The sequence below is a fragment of the Dromiciops gliroides genome, chromosome 5 (assembly GCF_019393635.1).
Source record: "Dromiciops gliroides isolate mDroGli1 chromosome 5, mDroGli1.pri, whole genome shotgun sequence".
NCBI lineage: Eukaryota > Metazoa > Chordata > Mammalia > Microbiotheria > Microbiotheriidae > Dromiciops > Dromiciops gliroides.
Genome location: NC_057865.1, coordinates 200,210,506 through 200,230,138, shown reverse-complemented (window position 1 = coordinate 200,230,138; position 19,633 = coordinate 200,210,506). Strand labels below are relative to the sequence as shown.

Here is a 19,633-nt window from a genome sequence, read left to right as displayed (position 1 = left end):
GGGTTGAGGTAGTTATGCTGCATAGCAGGCATTTTTTACCATCATATTGTCTTTGGTGAAATTAATATGAGATTTAGGAAGTATGGAAACTTATCATTTCAGAGACTAAATGCAGGCCCTGGAGAGAATATATGTGCAACAAAAGGAGAGATTTTCAGGTGTCATGAACACATACTAAATTTGGCTTTGATCCAGACACATGGTGGTAAGAAGTACATCTGAGGAATCATCTTTGACTCAAGCTCACTGGTTAGAGAGGATGGGAGCGGTAACACAGGGGAAAGAGCCAGGGTCACCCAGGATATAGTACATTCAGAGGGAATGAAAGCATAGAGGAAAGGACAGCAGTGATTAGGGAGACCCTGCCATTCCAGCTTGGGGGCAGGGGACACCTTTCAGGGTAAAAGACAGATGAGATATAGATGTCTATTTTGATAACTGTAGTAAATAGGACACTGGATTTGGAATTAGGAAGACATGGGTCTTCAATACTTACTAGGTCATGTGACCCTACACAAATCATTTTACTTCACTGGGGGATAGATCCTCATCTATAAATGAAAAAGCTGGATTAGGTGGCCTTTGAGGTCCCTTCTGCCTTTAAATCTATGATCCTATCAAGTCAAGTTCACAAGCATTTATTAAGCAATTAATATTCATTAATAGTCCCCTCTGTACAAAACAATGTGGATGAGAATCAAAGTTTAAATAAGATACTCCCTACCCTCATAGAGCTGACAGTCTAGTGGTGGGATAGAATGCATACTTAAATAACTATTGTACAAAATAAAACAGAATCACACCAAAGGAGTAACCAAAGTGCTTTTCTACATCCAAGGAGGAAAAAGCCATTATGATTGGGAAGAGCAAAAGAAGAAGAAATGATATTTTACTAGGGCTTGAACAGATGGGAGAGGTAGAGGAAAGATAGGAAAGAAGCAGTGGTTCAAGTTGTGTGGATAAGAGAAAAGGCAAAAAGGCATCATAGTGCATGGAGTGCCAGGCCTGGAGTCAGGAAAACCTGAGTTCAAATCCAGCCTAACACTTATTAGCTGTATGACCCTGGGCAAGTCACTTAACCTCAGTTTCCTCATCTGTAAAATGGGAGTAATAACAGCACCTACTTTCTTTTTTTTTTTTCAGGAAATTGGGGTTAAGTGACTTGCCCAGAGTCACACAGCTAGTAAGTGTTAAGTGTCTGAGGGCAAATTTGAACTCAGGTCCTCCTGAATCCAGGGCTGGTGTTCTATTCACTGCGCCACTTAGCTGCCCCTAACAGCACCTACTTTCAATGGTTTTTGTGAAGATCAAATGAGATAACATTTGTAAAGTGCCGAGCATAGTGCCCAGCACACATATATACATATGTAAATGCTCACTATTATTATTAATATTAATAAAAAAGCAGGAAAGTGCCCTGCCTGCTTGGGATGTGTCAGCAAGTAACAGCAAGTCTTGGTGGAGATTAGAGTAGGCTGAAGAGAGAAAAGGATTTGAACTCTACTCATTAGACAACAGGGAAACAGTGAATGAATTGAACAGAAGCAAGACATGTTGAGATCTATAAGGAAGATAAATCTGGCAGTGAATTATATGAAAGATGATTGGAAGTGGGCATGAGTAGAGGTAGACTGACCTGTCCAGTTGAGCCAGAGCAGACATGAGAGAGAATCAGAGCATTAGATTCAATAGAACTCCGCATCTCATTCGAGAAAGGAGGGAGAGGAAAGATCCAAGAGAACATTAAAGATTTAGATGCAAATAAATATTCTTTATCCTTCATTTTGAAGAAGGCCAATGACATCATGGGGTGATGTCTTGACTTGCAAGTAAATTGGATTTAAGGGAGGTAGAGTTGTACAAAGTCATCAGCCTCTCTCTCTCCTCCAGAATCATTGAAGTCCAGCAGCAAGACAAATGTCTGATGACTGATGACAGCCTGGGATTCAGTAGATGACCTTGGCATCTTCGATGTCTGACCAAGCTCTAAGCACTTCATAGTGCCCATTCAGCTGCCTTCATGGCTGTTGGAACAAATTATTCTCATCTGCCCATTCTGCTAGAGGAAGTCTTCACATGCTTGGGGTAGACACCTCCCCTAACTCACGGAGAGGTTTGAGGCCTGTTGGTTACCCTCTGCCTGGTTTAGCCCATCTGCCTAGATAGTTTTACCTAGGTGTGGCCACTACACATGCTACAGTTTCTTAGAGTCACAGGTGAGAGCTGGGGAACATCAAAGATAGGTGAGCAGCGAGGAAACAGCTCAGTGAGCCCTTATACCACAGGTACCAGTCCTCCCTGAACACCCCATACAGCACACAGATAGTGAGGTAGATTGAGAAGTAGATTTTGGAAGAATAAACGCACGTACATATACATTGCATGTTGCATACAAAGCTAATAACAATGAACATTTCTACAACTCTTACCATGTACTAAGCACTTTACAATTATTATCTCATTTCATCTTCACAACAAACAGTGAAACTGAAATAAATAGAAATTAAGTGACTTGCCTAGGGTCACACAGCTAATAACAGGCTGGATTAGAACTCAGGTCTTCCTGACTCCAGGCCAGGGGTTCTAATCCACTGTCCCACCTAACTTCCTCCTATTATGCCTCAAATATATAGATATGCCTTTCCACTGCTGTCGCCCCAAACCAAAGCCAGTCTGTTTCCTCCATTATTGATGTTCAATCGTAGGTATGTGCACAGAGCCAGGCTGGGTATGCTTGGGTCATACTCTATTACACAGCCTCAGCTTACTGAAAATTAAAAACCACCATGGCTCACCAAAGAAAAAGAGAGCAGATTAAGTTTCCAAAGGACATGAGGTTTTAGGACAATTCCTTTCTTTTTTTTTCTTTTTTTTTGGCAGGGCAGGACAATGAGGGTTAAATGACTTGCCCAAGGTCAGACAGCTAGTAAGAGGACAATTCCTTTCTAATCTCAACTGTGGAATTAATCACCACTGGTCTACGTTCTCAATATAATCTTCCCAAAGTCTCTGCCACCACCCTTATCCAGTGTTAGCACAATGATCACCATGTTCTCCTCCAGGCCTAGATATTCTGGGCACTATTTCAAAAAAGGAGGCAAACCAGCAGACCTCTCTCAATGAATAGGTGTCCTAGTTTCTCCCTCTTGGTCACCTCATTACCTCTTAGCCCGGTTTCATGTCTCTCTGCCACAATTTAAAAGACAAAACTATGTATGGACTCTCTACTCCGCCTCCCCTCCCCCATTAGGCCTTCTCTCACTCAGCTGAGAGAGAAGCCAGAAATTGAGAAGACTCCGCATGTACACACACACTAGCTGAATGTGTGTATGAATGGTTGCACTCATTTGAACTGGTGCTTGGCTTCCAGGTTGGGGGGGGGGGGGCAGATCAGAGGATTAGTAAGAGGATCTAAGCAGGAGCTCTTTAGTACCTAAGGCATGCATTAGAATGGAACCCAGGCTGCTGGTGACCTGGGACACCAGGCAGTCAGGAGCTGCTAGGGCAAACTGGAATAAAATCAGAATCATAGAATATTTAACTTAGAAGAGACCTTAGAAAGCTTACAGATGACCTAGCCCAACCTCCTCATTTTCACAGGGAATTCAATTCTGAAAAATCTTATCTAAGATGCCGGGAACACTGACATTGACAGTAGGAGTCCTCTCAGTAGAAATCAAAGCCATTAATTAGCTCCTGTAAAAGTGCTAGCTGGGGGCAGGTAGGTAGTGCAACAGATAGAGCACTGGCCCTGGATTCAGGAGGACCTGAGTTCAAATTTGGTCTCAGATACTTGACATTTACTAGCTGTGTGACCCTGGACAAGTCACTTAACCCCAATTGCCTCACCAAAAAAAAAGAAAGAAAAAGTGCTAGCTGGACCCAATTCTTTATATATATATTTATATATATATATTTTTAATATATATATATATATTTATATGAGACTTGAATTCAGGTCCTCCCAACTTCAGAGCCAGTGCTCTATCCACTGTGCCACCTAGTTGCCCCATGAAGGGAAGTATGCAATATCAGAAAGAGCATTCTGAATTTGAATTCAGGATCTTCTGCCTAATACATGCATGGCCTTGGATAAGCCACTTCAACTTTATGGTGCTTCAGTTTTTCCTTAGATATGCAGAGATTGTACGATCTCAAATTCAGTTCAACAGACATTAATAAGCACCTACCAAAGCACCTGAGATAAAAAGGCAAAAATATATATTCTACTACGGAGACACAGCATGTATAGGTAAGTAAAATAGGTAGGAAGAAAATAAAGGAGGAAAAGAGGAAAGGACAGAGGGAGGAAGGGCAGAAGGAAGGAAAGAAGAAAGGAAGGAGGGGGGAAGGAAGGAAAGGAGGGGGAGGAAAGGAAGGAAGGAAGGGAAGAAGGAGGGAAGGAGGGAAGGAAAGAAGGAAGATTTTTTTTAAGTGCTGTAGGAAAATTTGAGGAGGGAGAGAGTGCTGAAAGCTGAGAGGATCAGAGAAGTCGTACCTGAGCTGATCCTTTGAGGAAGATAAGGATTCTGAAAGGCCAAGGGGTGTGTGGGGAGGGAGTTGGTTCATTAGAGGCATGGGGATTGGTATGTGTGCCTACCGGGAGGTGAGAAACTCACTGCATGAGGAGTGGAAAATAAGGCTGCAAAGTCATACTGTAGGACCTTGAATGCCAGGCTAAGGAATATATGCTTTGTCCCTGAAGCAACAGGAAGCCACTGAAGGGGTTTTGTACAGGGGAATGACACAGTCAGACCCGATTATTTTGGCAGCTGTATAAAGACTGGACTGCAGAAAGGAGTAAGTGGAGGCAGGAAAACTATTACAAAACAAGTCTAAATGAGAGTTAATGAGGACCTGAAGAAGGGTGGTGGCTTCTTGAGCGGCGGGAAGGAGAAAAATAAGTGACGTGGAAGAAACAGAGTAAATCCCATTTGGTAATGGATTCAACATTGGGGGCAAGGGAGAGGGATGAGTCAAAGATGATTCCTCAGATGTGAGAAGCTAGCATTTATAGAGTGATTCAAGGTTTGCAAAATGCCTTGCAAATATCTCATTTTAACCTCCTGACAACCCCGGGAGGTAGATGCTATTATTATCCCCATTTTCAAGATGCAGACAAAATCTGAATAGCATTCTTCTTGACAAAGAAAAAAGAAACAAAATAAGAGTTGAGTGGTTATGAATTCTCTCCACCATCTGTTTATCATCATGTGTTCAATTATCACCTCTGCACAGCTGACTCCCAAATCTTTATACTCAGCCCTAATCTCTAACCTGAACACCAAACCACATTACCAACTGTTTGCCTCACATTTCCACCTGGATGTCTCATAGCCATCTCAGACTCAACATGTCCAAAACTCATTCTATTTCTCCAACCATTCATCTCCCCACCAAACACCCCTATTTGTCTTGAAGGCACCACCATTCTTCCATTTGGCCGGATTCACAACTTTGGAAACATCCTCAAATCTTCCTTCTCCCTGACTGAACTTATCTAATCATTTGCCAAGTCTCACTGATTCTCCTTCAATAACATCCCTTGCATCTGACCCTTCCCTGCACTCATACAGGCACACACCAATCTAGCCCCTCATCACCTAGATTATTGCAATAGCCTCCTAATTGGCATCCCTGCTTCAGCCTCTCCCCTCTCCTATCTATTCTTCACAAGGCTGGCAAATTAATAATCCTAAAACCATGTCTCACTCCCCTATTCAAAAATTTTTCTTTAGCAGGATAAAATTGTAAAATCCTCAGCCTGACATCTTAAGCCCTCCAGTCTGGCCCTCATCTACCTTTCCATTTTCATTTTATATTAGCACCCCTTCATGCATTCTCCAGTTCAGTTAAATTAGCCTGTTAGCTAACCCTCACACATGACATTCTATCATCAGCCTCTCTCCTTTGCACAGATGGTTCCCCATTCCCAGGCTCCAAAGGGCCTCTGACTCTAAGAAGAAGCACAGCTCAGGCACCACCTACTACTCCAGTCTTTTCTTGCCCTCCCTCACACCTCCTCCCCCCACCAATTGCTAGTGCTCTACATAAATGTAAATTCCCCTAGTACAGTTATCCCTTCCACATTGAGGGGGATAGGGACACGGCGACCCCATGATCTGGAAAACACATCAAATTTTTTGGCTCTCCCTTGGAAGTCTGACATTTTTTCTTTTTATTTTCTGGGGTGTTTACATACCTTATTGTAAAATTTGGGTTAAGTATTTGGTCATAAGCTCTGTGTCATCTGCTGGGCTTTGCACATCATCTGTGGCTTCCACTCTCTCCTCCCCAAATACTCCCATTTCATTTCTTATGCTGACCCGTAATATAGCGAAAGTTGCGATGTGTAAGGGATAACTGTAGAATGTAAACTCTTTGAAGACAGGGACTGTTTCATTTTTTTTTTAATCTCTTAACCCTAGAACTGTGCCCTGAATATAGTGATAAGTGTTGAATAAATTCCCCTCTTTGAATTCATCCCCCATTCCCTGACCTTAATTCTATCCTCAGTCTGTCATGGTTGGATTGCCCACATATTTTTTTCAGACTGCTTCTCCCTCTTTGTTTAATCATAATTTTTTTTCCTGATTGTTTTATAGAACATCATTCTTGGAAGCTTCTCATCCTAAAGCTGTCTTACCTCTTATTTATGGCAGGAGCCAATATGTTGGTTTCTTTTACTTTCTTTATTACAAGAGAGGATTCTATTAGTGGTAGGGATGGGGCAACTAGGTAGTGGAGTGGATAAAGTGTTGGGGCTGGAGTCAAGCAGATTCATCTTCCTGAATTCAAATCTGGCTTCCGACACATACTGGCTATGTGAGCCTGGGCAAGGCACTTAGCCCTATTTGTCTCAGTTTCCTTATCTGTAAAATGAGCTGGAGAAGGAAATGACAAATCACTGGAGTATCTTTGCCAAAAAAAACCAAACCAAACCAAAAAACCCAAATGGGATCACAAAGAGTCAGATGTGACTGAAGATCATTGAACAACAAACAAAATTCACTGCTAACTTGCTAGTTGATGTATATTAGCTAATTAGATATAAAATTTCGCTAAACATTTGAGGCAGCTTAGACCATACTGGCTGCATTAGACCTTTGAGTACCCTGTTAAATACCTACAGAGTAGGATTCTATGCTTTGTCAATTCTTTGGCTAACCTGATTAGATCCAAGCAAGAGTAGGAAAAGACTATTATCTGCTCAATCTTGGGCAAATCACTTGAACTCTCTTGGCCTCCATTTCATAATCTTAAAAATGATCTTGGGAAAAGAAAAGGAGAAGGAAGAGGAGGAGGAGGAGTTCTTTTAAACAAGAGACAAGCAGATTCTATTCAATAAACATTTATTGAGGGTCTGTTATGTGTAGGACACCATATAAGGTATTGGTGATAATGAGATCTGTCAGAGACCTTTTTCACAAGGGACTATGGGGGTCAACAGAGGTTGTATATAAAAATAACTGTTATACAAGGTCAAATATGATGAATATGAAGGGAATCTAGGCAAAGTGCTACCAGACCTTTAAAGAACAAACAATCAATTTCAACTACAAGAGGTTTCAAAGAAGGTTTCATGGAAGAGGTACTAATTGAGTCAGATCTTGAATGAAAGGAGTCATTTCAGCAAACGGAAATGAGAAAAAGGAATCCATTCCAGATGTCAGGAATAGAATGGCCAAAGGTACAAAAACAGGAAAGGTCAGAATAAGAAACAGAGAAAAAAAACAATCACTGAACTAACATTTATTAAAAGCTTGTCGTGGGGGCAGCTAGGTGGCACAGTGGATAGAGCACCAGTCCTGGATTCAGGAGTACCTGAGTTCAAATCCGGCCTCAGACACTTAACACTTACAAGCTGTGTGACCCTCGGCAAGTCACTTAACCCCAATTGCCTCACTTAAAAAAAAAAAAAAAGCTTGTCGTTCAGTTGTTTCACACTCTCTGTGACCCTATTTGGGGTTTTCTTGGCAAAGATACTGGCGTAGTTTGTCATTTTCTTCTTCAGCTCATTGTATAGATGAGGAAACTGAGGCAAACAGGGTTAAGTGACTTGGCCAGGGTCACACAGCTACTAAGTGCCTGAGGCCAGATGTGAATGAAGGAAGATGCATCTTCCTGACTCCAGGCCTGGCACCCTATCCAATGCATCACCTAGGGGCCCCAATTAAAAGCTTACTTGGGGGTATAGCTATGTGGTGCAGTGGATAAAGCACCAGCCCAGGATTCAGGAGGATCTGAGTTCAAATCTGGCCTCAGACACTTGACACTTAACTAGCTGTGTGACCTTGGGCAAGTTACTTAACCCTCATTGCCTGACAATAATAATAATAATAATAATAAAAGCTTACTTGTCCTGTTTCATTAAAGCATAGAATACGGGAAAATAAAGACTGTTAAGATAAGCCTGAACAGGTAGATTGGTCAATGAAGTGAATCAATGAAATGAATGAATGAATGAAAAACTCCTTATTAAGCCTTACTCCATGCTAATCACTGTGCTAAATGCTCGGGTTACAAATAGAAAGTAAATACAGTCAGTCCAGGTTTTCAAAGAGCTTGCATTCTAATGGAGGAGATAATACATTTGTTGTCTTATACTTTCAGCAGCAAGTCACAAGGAAAGGTCTTTTTGTCCTTAGGGGACCTACCCTAGTTCCCAACACTCTCCCACAGAGCCTTCTCCCCACTCTACTGCATAAGCTCCAAAGGACTCCACAGGACAATTATGGCTTACCTGTGATACCACAGGTGCTGATGGAGAAATTCCATCCTCCCATATCCACTCCTCGCCCAGCCCCAAAAAAACTCATGACTCTGGCAGGGGCCTCTTGGTAGGCAGGCTCTGTAATCAGGGGCCATGACCAGTGAGTGAGAGCCCTACCCTTCACTCCCCTTCTTCATTTTGGGTGGTACGAAGTGAGTAATACAGGATGAACAGGTATAGCTGACTCGTGACTGCATTTAGGATCTCATTACATTTTCTTTCTCTTCTGAATTTCTCTGTCCAACTCTTACACTCCACACATCCAATCAGTCGCCAAATCTTGCCCCTTCTCCCTCCATCACACCTCTTGTACCCCTCCCCTTCATTCCACCCACACAGGGGCTACCCTAGTTCAAGCTCTAATCACTTCTCACCTGGATTGTTGCACTAGCCTTCCAATTACTCTCCCTGCCAAAGGCTCTCTTCAATCTGATCCATCTTACACAGAGCTGCCAAAGTGATTTTCTGAAAGACTAGATCTGACCTCATCACTCCACTACTCAACAAACACCTATGGCTCCCTGTTTACTTTTTTTTTTTGGCGGGGCAATGGAGGTTAAGTGACTTGCCCAGGGTCACACAGCTAGTAAGTGTCAAGTGTCTGAGGTCAGATTTGAACTCAGGTACTCCTGAATCCAGGGCCGGTGCTTTATCCACTGCGCCCTGTTGACTTTTAAATATGATTTCATCTTAATCTCCTCCTCCTTTAATTTCTACTTTGGGGTAAGATTTATAATGTACCTAATTATTAGCATAGTAGTATATCCATATAAATTATAAAGAGGTAAATATACATATAAATATAAATGCACATATTGGGAGTACATGCTTAAATTTTTTTTAAATGATAGTGGTGCGTGATTTTAAAAAAATGTCTGGGGCAGCTAAGTGGTGCAGTAGATAAAGCACTGGTCTTGGATTCAGTAGGACCTGAGTTCAAATCCAGCCTCAGACACTTGACGCTTACTAGCTGTGTGACCCTGGGCAAGTCATTTAACCCTCATTGCCCTGCAAAAAAAAAAAAAACACAGAAAAAAAAACCCAAACACAGAACACAAAAAATGTCTGGAGACTATTGAACTAGAAGTCTAGAATGTGATAGACATTTTCAGACATAAGCAACATGTTGATTTTGTTTTGCCTGACTATATTTATTTGTTACACAGAAGAGCTTTTATTTACTGGGGGTGGGGTGAGTTAGTGGTTAGTCACAGGGATACATAAGAAATGAAAAAGTATTAATAAAACATTAAAAATGCACAAGGAGAAAACAAAAAGTTCAGAAAGGAATACAAACAGGGCAATGTTGTTACTACCTTATAACATTTAATATACACTTTTTTCCTTTGCCACCTAGCTTTTTTAAAAGTAATAAACATTTTTATTTATAATTTCAGATTCCAATTTTTATCCCTCCTTCCCTCTCTCCCCTCACCCCTCCCTGAGATGGTAAGCAATCAGATATAGGTTATACATGTACGATTATGTAAAACATTGACATATTAGTCATTTTGTATACGAAAACTTGAATAAAAGAAAAAAATGAAAGAAAGTGAAAAATAGCATGCTTCAGTCTGTGTTCAATCAATATCAATTCTTTCTTGGTTGGTAGATAGTATGCTTCATCATTAATCCTTTGGGATTGTCTTGGATCACTAAATTGCTAAGAATAGTTAAGTCATTCACAGTTCTTCATCAAACAACATTGCTGTCTCCACACAATGTTCTCTTGGTTCTGCTCTCTTCACTATACATCAGTTCATACAAGTCTTTCCAGGCCTTTCTGAAATCATCCTGCTTGTCATTTCTTAGAGCACAATATTAATATACACTTTTAAAAAACAATCTGTACAGTTCATGGTATCATATATAAAAAACTCTTGTTTTCCTTTGTATACTGAAATGTTTGTTGCTGATTAAGTTCATAATTAAAAAGAAAAAAAAAATTCAAGTTGATTGGTACCTGATTGGGGTGGGTCTTGAATGACATGATCCAGTAGTTGCTTGCCAAATAAGGTATAATGATTGAAAAGCTAATACCAGAGTGAATAGGCAAGAGCTATAAAGGAATGGGCAGTCATATAAAAAGCCAGAAGGAACAAAGAATTTGGAGAAATGTGAACTAGAAGGGTCTGTAAGCTACTGGGATAATGTGTGGTGACTGATTAGATCCACCTGTCTTCTCATGTCTGTGGATAGTGGGGACAGTTGGTCAGGACACCCCCAAACACCTGATTTTCATACCCCTTCATACCCTAAACCAGTTGATGAAATCACAAAGGGCAGGTAACAGAAACATGATCTTAATGTTTTCAGTGGAGTATATGCACATGTTTTACATTGCTTCCCCTTTATGAACCGTAAAGAACTTGTCCTTGATGGAATTAGAGAACATCAGGCTATTAGCAAACTGGGGACAGGCCACACTCCTCGAGAACATTAAAAAATCAGGACCCATTCTCCAGGGAGGGCCAACTGAGCACAGCACAAGAAGGAAAAGGGTGTGGGGCTCCCTATAGTGCCTTGACTACATGTTCTCTCTCTATGTGTGCATCACTATCCGAGTACCTGTATAGGTATGTGCTCATTCTTCCCATTGATGTTAGGAATTGTGATATTGTGGGAGAATGTGTCCTCGGATTATAAGGGGAGTATCTGTAGCAGTTGTTCTTACTATACAGCCTCAGCAAAAAGAACAAACAAAAAACCGGGGCAGCTAGGTGGCGCAGTGGATAGAGCACTGGCCCTGGAGTCAGGAGTACCTGAGTTCAAATCCAGCCTCAGACACTTAACACTTACTAGCTGTGTGACCCTGGGCAAGTCACTTAACCCCAATTGCCTCACTTAAAAAAAAAAAAAGACTAAAAAAAATTGTCATGGGAAGAACAAACAAAAAACCTTTGCTGTTAATTGGTTTTGTTTGTTTTTAATTTGCTAGGTGATTATTAATTGTAAGCAGAAACATGAAGGCTTATGAACTGTAGTTTTAGGAGTTTGGTACCTTGAAACTGGGGTAGTAGTCACCCTCTGAGGACCCAACCTGTAAAAAATTGGAGAGGAATCCCGGAGGTGGTACTACATGTGTATTCTTCAGATCTGTCATTATTTATAAAGCAATAATATTCCACTGTACTATTCTATTATAGGGGGTAGCTAAGTGGTGCAGTGGATAAAGCACCAGCCCTGGATTCAGGAGGACCTGAGTTCAAAGCCAGCCTCAGACACTTGACACTAGCTGTGTGACCCTGGGCAAGTCACTTAACCCTCATTGCCCCGCCAAAAAAAAAAAAAATTCAATATACTATGCTTTTATAAATAATGCTGCTACATGTATGACCTATATGAAATTGCTTGCCTTCTCAATGATGGGGAAAAGAAGGGAAAGAGGCAGAGAATTTGGAACTCAAAATTTTAAAAACCAAATTTTTTAAAGTTTTATATCTATTTGGAAAAAATAAAATATTTAAAGTGGCAAAAACAAACAAAAAATAAATAGTGTGTCTATATGGGCAAATCCTTTCCTGCTCCTTTTGTGCATGACATCTTTAGGGTAATCCTAGAAGTAGAACCACTGGGTTAAAGCATGTGACTGGTTTTGTAGCCATATTATTTTCCAAAAAGAATATACCAATTCAAGATCCACCTGCAGATAATAGTTGGTGCCTATTTCTCCCCAGTTCCTCCAATAAAGTAGTTATCGTAGTCCTCTTAATTTACATTTCCCTGATTAAAGTCTACTTCTTAAAGTGTCTAATTAAGACACTTCAATACTTGAACCTAGTTAAACCCAACCCATGTCTTATCTTTTCTAGTCTAAAAAGTCACAGGTTTTTTTGTTTATCTTGTTTTCCAAAAAATCCTGATATAGTGTGATCTTTAGTTCATTCTTTTTTTTTTTTTTTTGGCAGGGCAATGAGGGTTAAGTGACTTGCCCAGAGTCACACAAGTAGTAAAGTGTCAAGTGTCTGAGACCAGATTTGAACTCAGGTCCTCCTGAATCCAGGGCTGCTGCTTTATACCCTGTTTAGTTCATTCTTTATAGTGTCCCCCTCAGCTGGATGCATGTCTTCTTAAAACGTGGTGCCCAAAACTGATCCAAGTATTATTCCAAATGCAGCCCTACAAGGAAAGAGTGCTCTTTTACATGGGGGTATAATGTCCTGAGAATTTCTTCTAGCCACTAAGATCTACTCTTCCTTCTGGTCCCAAATACCACTCTCTTCACCTTCCCTAAGGTTCCACTTTACGTTGTCTTGACTTTTGTCTTGCCACTGGACTTCAATGACTCTGGAGGAAAGAGTGAAGCAAGCTGACAATTTTGCAAAGTTCTGTTATCACTTAAATCCAATTCACTTGAAAGTCAAGGCATCACCCTCATGATGTCATTGGTCATCTTCAAGAATGAAGGACAAATGAAGATGGCAGAGGAAAGGCAGTGAGCTCTCGAACTCACTACACAATCGCTCCAAAAAACATCCAAATAATGCCATAGGACAATTCCTGGAGCAGCAGAATCCACAGAAGAATGTGCTGAAATCATTTTCCAACAAAGGACAGCTTGGAAGGTCAGAAGGAGGGAGCTGCTGTGCTGAGACAGGAGTGGAGCCCAACCCCACAGTCAGGCTGACATAGATCCAATCCCAGGAAGGCCTCACCAGAGAAAGAGACCCCCAGAGCCTCTGAATCAGCTGCAGTGTTAGTGTCGTCTGGAACTAAGCTCACAATCTGGTGAGAGGGATGAGCCCTTGGCAGCGGGGAGATTACAGGGGTCTCTGCTGGTGCTGAGGTGGAACTTGGGTTTTTCACCCCTGATGGGAACCAGGAGGTAGGCTTGAGTAGCAGTGGCCCAGGTAGGGGAGGGGCACAGGCTCTTCGGAGCTGACAACCACAGTACACAAAGCTGGTTGATTAACAAGTTGGTCTGGGGTCATCTATGGACCAGGGAACAGGCCAGACATGTGAAGAACCTGCTCTTCCTTAAATCATACCACCTGGGGCCTCCTGAAACTTGGGTTGTTGCAGCCTGGAGCTAAAAGTCAAGTAAAAGAAAGGCAAGATAAAAAAAATTTTTAAAAAGAAAGAAAGAAAGGCAAGATGAGCAGACAGAGAAAGGTGAGGACCATAGAAAGTTTCTTTAGTGACAAGGAAGATCGAGGTACACCCTCAGAGGAAGATGTCAACATCAGGGCCCCTAGATCTAAAGCTTCCAAGAAAAATATGAATTGGTCTCAGGCCATAGAGGTGCTCAAAAAGGACTTTGAACACAAAGTTAGAGAGGTAGAGGAAAAAATGCAAAAAGAAATGAGGGTGATGCAGGAAAGACATAGGAAAAAGGCAACAGCCTGAAAAGCCAAATGGAAAAGCTCTCTGACGAAAATAATTGCCTAAGAATGAAAGACAAATAACTTTCCATACAATTGTATTCAGATTTCCAAATCATTAGTCAGTCATTCACCCCCCCATCACAAACTCAGCTGTCCCAATTATAGCTGTCCACCAAAGGTCTGAAATCTATACACCATCTACCTCCACAATGTACCTCCATCTCAGTGCCCAACTTTGGTTTCTGGGCTCCAGTACTACTATAGAACCTCTCTTTTTCGGGCCTCATGAAAGTGGCAGAGTAGGGAAAACCTAGGTTAGAAAAACTTCTGAATAGCAGCACCTCCCCTTATCCTCTACCCTACCGATTTCCCTCCCTTACCACCCTGGGTGAAACTTAATTCTTTGTTTTGGTGTCTTGACTTAGCATTTCTCATGCAAACTCACTCTTCTTGGGGACGCTACATTTTGGTTTTCTACTCCAGAGCCAGATTTCTGTTTTTCACAGTTAAGTGTAGACCCTGACTAATGCTTTGGAGACTGAAGAATGATTTTCTTCCCTTTTTTGGGTCAGGGAGGGAACATATGAAAACTGAATCCATTTACACAGTGACTTAAAGATTTACAAAAAAACTTTATCTCATTTGACTTCCAGTAAGGTAGATCATGTTTATTACTCACATTTTACAGATGTGGGGACTGAGGCTCAGAAAGGTTATGAGAGGGGGCAGCTAGGTGGCGCAGTAGATGGAGCACTGGCCCTGGATTCAGGAGGACCTGAGTTCAAATTTGACCTCAGACACTTGACACTTACTAGCTGTGTGACCCTAGGCAAGTCACTTAACCCCAATTGCCTCACAAAAACAAACAAAACAAAACAAAGCAAATGCGTGACTAAAGATGAGTGCAAACCAACTTCTGGGAAATAAAATCAGCATCCAGAAAGGTTATGAGACTTGCTCAGATTGATAGATCTAGAAGGGACCTTAGAAATCATCTAGTCTAAGCCCTTCACTTTATAAATAAGGAAACCAAAGTACAAGGACTTTGACTGCTCCATGGTCATACAAATAGTAAGAAACAAAGCCAGGGGGGCAGCTAGGTGATGCAATGGATAAAGCACTGGCCCTGGATTCAGGAGGACCTGAGTTCAAATCCAGTCTCAGACACTTGACACTTACTAGCTGTGTGACCCTGGGCAAGTCACTTAACCCCCATTGCCCCACAAAGAAAAGAAAAGAAAAGAAAAAGAAACAAAGCCGGAATTCTGGAATATTCTAAATTCTTTGAGTCTGCATCCTTCTTGTCACTATACCTTCTAGTACCACCCCCTCCCCCCAAAAAAGTCAAGTTTAATTTTTTTCTGGTCATTTTTTTTGGCATAGATTGGTTTTGCTCTAACTGAATTACTTTTAGGACAAACTATATTGTTAAGACATCTTAGCATTAGTCCAGATTGTGTTGGTATTATTATTGTTGTGATTGTTGTGCTAAACCTCATTACCATCAACAAAAACATACATTCAGGCACACAAACAATCATATCTAATGGACATTTATTAAGTACCTAATATGTGCAAGGCAGTATAAGCCAGTCCTTGCCCTAATGATTACATTCTACTGGGGGGAATACACATGGAAATGATCATTTGAAGAGACAGAAAAAGAAAACAGAAGAGAGAAAAAAAGAATGAAACAATTTGTCAAATGCAAAAATGTTCATTTACAATTCATTTTTTTTTTTTGGTGAGGCAATTGGGGTTAAGTGACTTGCCTAGGGTCACACAGCTAGTAATTGTTAAGTGTCCGAGGCCGGATTTGAACTCAGGTCCTCCTGAATCCAGGGCCGGTGCTCTATCCACTGCGCCACCTAGCTGCCCCCTACAATTCATTTTTAACATGTATGGTAACTCTGGCAAGATAGTAATACCTGGGGGCAGCTAGGTGGCACAGTGGATAGAGCACTGGCCCTGGATTCAGGAGGACCTGAGTTCAAATCCAGCCCCAGACACTTGACACTAGCTGTGTGACCCTGAGCAAGTCACTTAACCCCTATTGCCCTGCCCCCAAAAAAATTAATTTAAAATTTAAAATAAAAAAACAAGTAAAAAAGAATGTTAAATTCTTAAAAAGATTGTATCCTTTTCTCCTATGAAATTTCTTCCAAAATACACCTCAAAGTACACTTCAACAAGTGTACTTTTCCAGCTTTCATTACTTTCATCATCTACACAATACATGGTTGCATGTGCATGTTGTTCGGATTCTGTTCCATTTAACCTCCTTCAAAGCTTATCTCAAATTCTAAGGAAAGTGCTCAAACAAGATTTTCCAATTGCTGGTACCCTTCCCCCAACATTTCATGCTTATTTTGTATATATCCTATCTTTAATTATCTGTGAATGTTATATGACTCCAATAGAATGTAACTTCCTTGAAGGTAGGGACTGGATCACTTATATTTGTACCACTTGTATTTTGTATATGGGGAATAGAACACAGTGCTTGTCTTTTGGTTTTCATTCCTTTCTCCTTTACTGACTCATTATCTATGATATGCCCATTAATGAAAGACATGACACTTCCTTCCACATTCTCTCACCAGTGACCTTATCAGCTCCCAGGGATTTAATTACCATTGCTATGCAGATAATTCCTAAATCCTAGTCTCTCTCCAGAGCTCTAATCCCATATCATGAACTGCCTAATAAACATTTCAAACTTGATATCCTATAGATATTATAGGCATCTCAAATGCAACACTTCCAAAAATGAACTCGTTGTCCTTCCTCCCAAATCTATCCCTTATCCAAACTCCCTTATTACTGTCAGAGGAATCACCATCCTTCCAACCCAGAGGTCAGTCTTACTCTTGCTCAACCCACGTAACCAATCAGTTGCCAAATCTTGTCATTTCTACTTCCACAACATCTCTTGAATATGTCCCTTTCTCTCTACTCCAACAGTTAAGGCCCTCTATTGGTCTCTCTACCTCAAGTCTTTCCCAACTCCAATCCATCCTCCCTCCCCACAGCCACCAAAATGTTTTTCCTAAACCACTGGTCTGTCTATAGGGAGCCTCTAGAGTTTACTGGATAACACAGGGTCCCCACACAAAGAACTCCAGAGGTTCTCGTCTTACATTTTGAGCTGTTCAGAACATGGACCCCTTCTGATTGTTTCCTTCCACATTCTCTGTGTTTCAATCATATTGACCTACTCCCCAATTCTTATACAACTCTCCTTTTCCAATCCTTTGCATTGAATGTTCCCCAAACCTGAAAGCCTCTCCACACCATTTCTTGGAATCCCTGGTTACCTTCAAAACTCCATTCAAGTGTCAGCTATTGTTGGTAGCTCCAGATGCTAGTGTCCTCCCCTTCAAGGAACCTTATATTTGATGTGTGTATGTATATATTACCTCCCCCACTAGAATATAAATTTCTTGAAGGCAGGGACTGTTTTGCTTTTATCTTGGTATCCCCAAAGATTTAGCCCAGTACCTGACACAGTAGGTATTTAATACTTATTGCCTTATTGAGACATACTTTGACTCATTGCAAAAAAGGAGCTGTGGTGGAGAGAGCATTGAGCCTGAAATGAGGAAGACCTGAGATCAAATCTGAATGTAGACACTTAAAAGCTGCATGACCCTGAGCAAGTCACTTAACCTATCTGCCCCAGTTTTCCCAACTGTAAAATGGGGTTAATAATAGCACCTACCTTTCAGGGTTGTGAAGATTAAATAAATTGTTTGTAGAGTGCTTAATATAGTGCCTGGCAAATAGTAGGTACTTAATAAATGCTGGTTTTCTTCCTTCTTGGGGGGGGGGGAGGCAATGGGGGTTAAGTGACTTGCCCAGGGTCACACAGCTAGTTAGTGTTGAATTCAGGTCCTCCTGTTTCCTGGGCAGATGCTCTGTCTAGCTTCCCCCTCCTTCCTTTTTAAAGACCTCAATATGTTCATTTCACCAACAAACCAACAAGAACACCCGATAATATACCTATGGGGCAAAAGAGGAAGGAGACACTTCACAGAACTGGAAACGCAGTAAGATAATAGTAAGTGACTGTCCAGTCAGTCAGGAGTAGAAGAAGAAATTACAACTAGTTAGTGGAGTCCATGCTAATGCAAGGGGAAGAGTACAGTGGTAAAGTGATGGGAAACCGGTATTCAAAGCAAGGGGAGGTAGGAGTGGGAACAGAATATGTAAGGTCATAGGATCACATATTTAAGAGAGACTTTAGAGATCATTTAGTCCAATGTCTTCATTTTATAGATGAGGAAACAGACCCAGAGAGATTAAGCGACTTGCCCAAGGTCACGCTGGTTGAGAGTAATAAAGCCTAGATTCTAACTAGAATCCTAACCTTTAAATGTGAATCTCGTTAAGGAAAATTCGAAGTCCTAAATTAAAAAAACAACAACAGGAAGGCAAATTGAAGTTCAACATAGACGGGAGCTGGGGCTGAGGCTTGACATTGAAGAATGTCAAATGAGAAGAGGAGGTGTGAGCCGTGAAAGTTTGGGCATCGCGGTTCTAAAGCAAGCTGCACCAATAGAGACAAGCTGAGGGCATCACAGCAACAATTACAAAGTCATCGCGTGGATCCAGCGTTTAGCTAGTAGGAAAGCCCTTCACCGAGCAAGTACCCAAGACTCTTCCCAGCATCCCTGCAAGGCGGGTGGGGTTGCTTTATCCTCATTCAGCAAGCAGCAAAGAACCTGAAGACACCCTGAAAACCACCTGGATCATCAGTGGTTGAGTCCCCAGACTGGAATCCACAAGTTCTAGCCCCATGGCCCCCGAGGACTATTCTCTTTGAGAAAAGAAGGGAAGAAAAGGTTGAGCTACCGCCGGGGTGGGGCTAAATACCTGAGGGAAGAAAACGAGTTGGAAGCTGGGTCTGGGCAGGAATTAGCTCTCTCACTCACTCACTTGCTCTCCTCTCTCCTCACCCCAGAGGAACAAGGGTCAGCGCTCTCCTTCTTCCCACCTAGGCGCACACTTTCCCAGCCCATTCCCCTCACGCGTAAATACAGCCCCAACCCCCGCAGCCACTTACTCCGATACAGGGGGTTCCCGTTGGCCTCGCCCGATGCCACCAGCTCCAGATAGAGAGTCCAGAGCCCCACGAACAGCAGGGCGAGCGCCAGCAGCAGCCGGAAGCGCCTTCGCAGAAGCTTGACTGGCCGCAGCAAGAGCAAAAGCAGCGCGGGCCGGGGGCTTCCCATGGCGCTGCGCCGTAGCAGCAGCCGCCGCCGCCAGCGCGGACTGCTTCCCACCCAGTCCCAGCCCCCGGGCCCGGCCCAGCGCCCCGAGCGCACGGAGCCCCAGCCCAGCTTCTCAGGACGCCACGGCCGCCTCCCCCGGCAGTTCTCCAGGGAGGCGCCAGCTCATGCTCCCGGCGTTAGCCGGGGACCGCGCTCTGGGGGTCGGCTTGGTTGGGCTAGGGCCGATCGCCTGGGGCTAGTTCTCCCTCCTGGAGCAGTTTGCCGGCTCCTCCCCCGACTGTCCTTAAGCTCCGCTCCGCTTG

The 19,633-nt window shown here is 42.2% G+C and overlaps 1 protein-coding gene across 1 annotated transcript in view; it reads right to left on the bottom strand.

The window, feature by feature from the left end:
* The window catches only part of B4GALNT3 (beta-1,4-N-acetyl-galactosaminyltransferase 3), a 151,894-nt gene extending 132,563 nt beyond the window's left edge, over window positions 1-19,331 (bottom strand). The window contains exon 1 of the mRNA XM_043968259.1: window positions 19,163-19,331. Within this exon, the coding sequence (XP_043824194.1) occupies window positions 19,163-19,331 (169 nt within the window). The remainder of the gene's footprint in view (window positions 1-19,162) is intronic.
* Window positions 19,332-19,633: the final 302 nt, after the last annotated feature.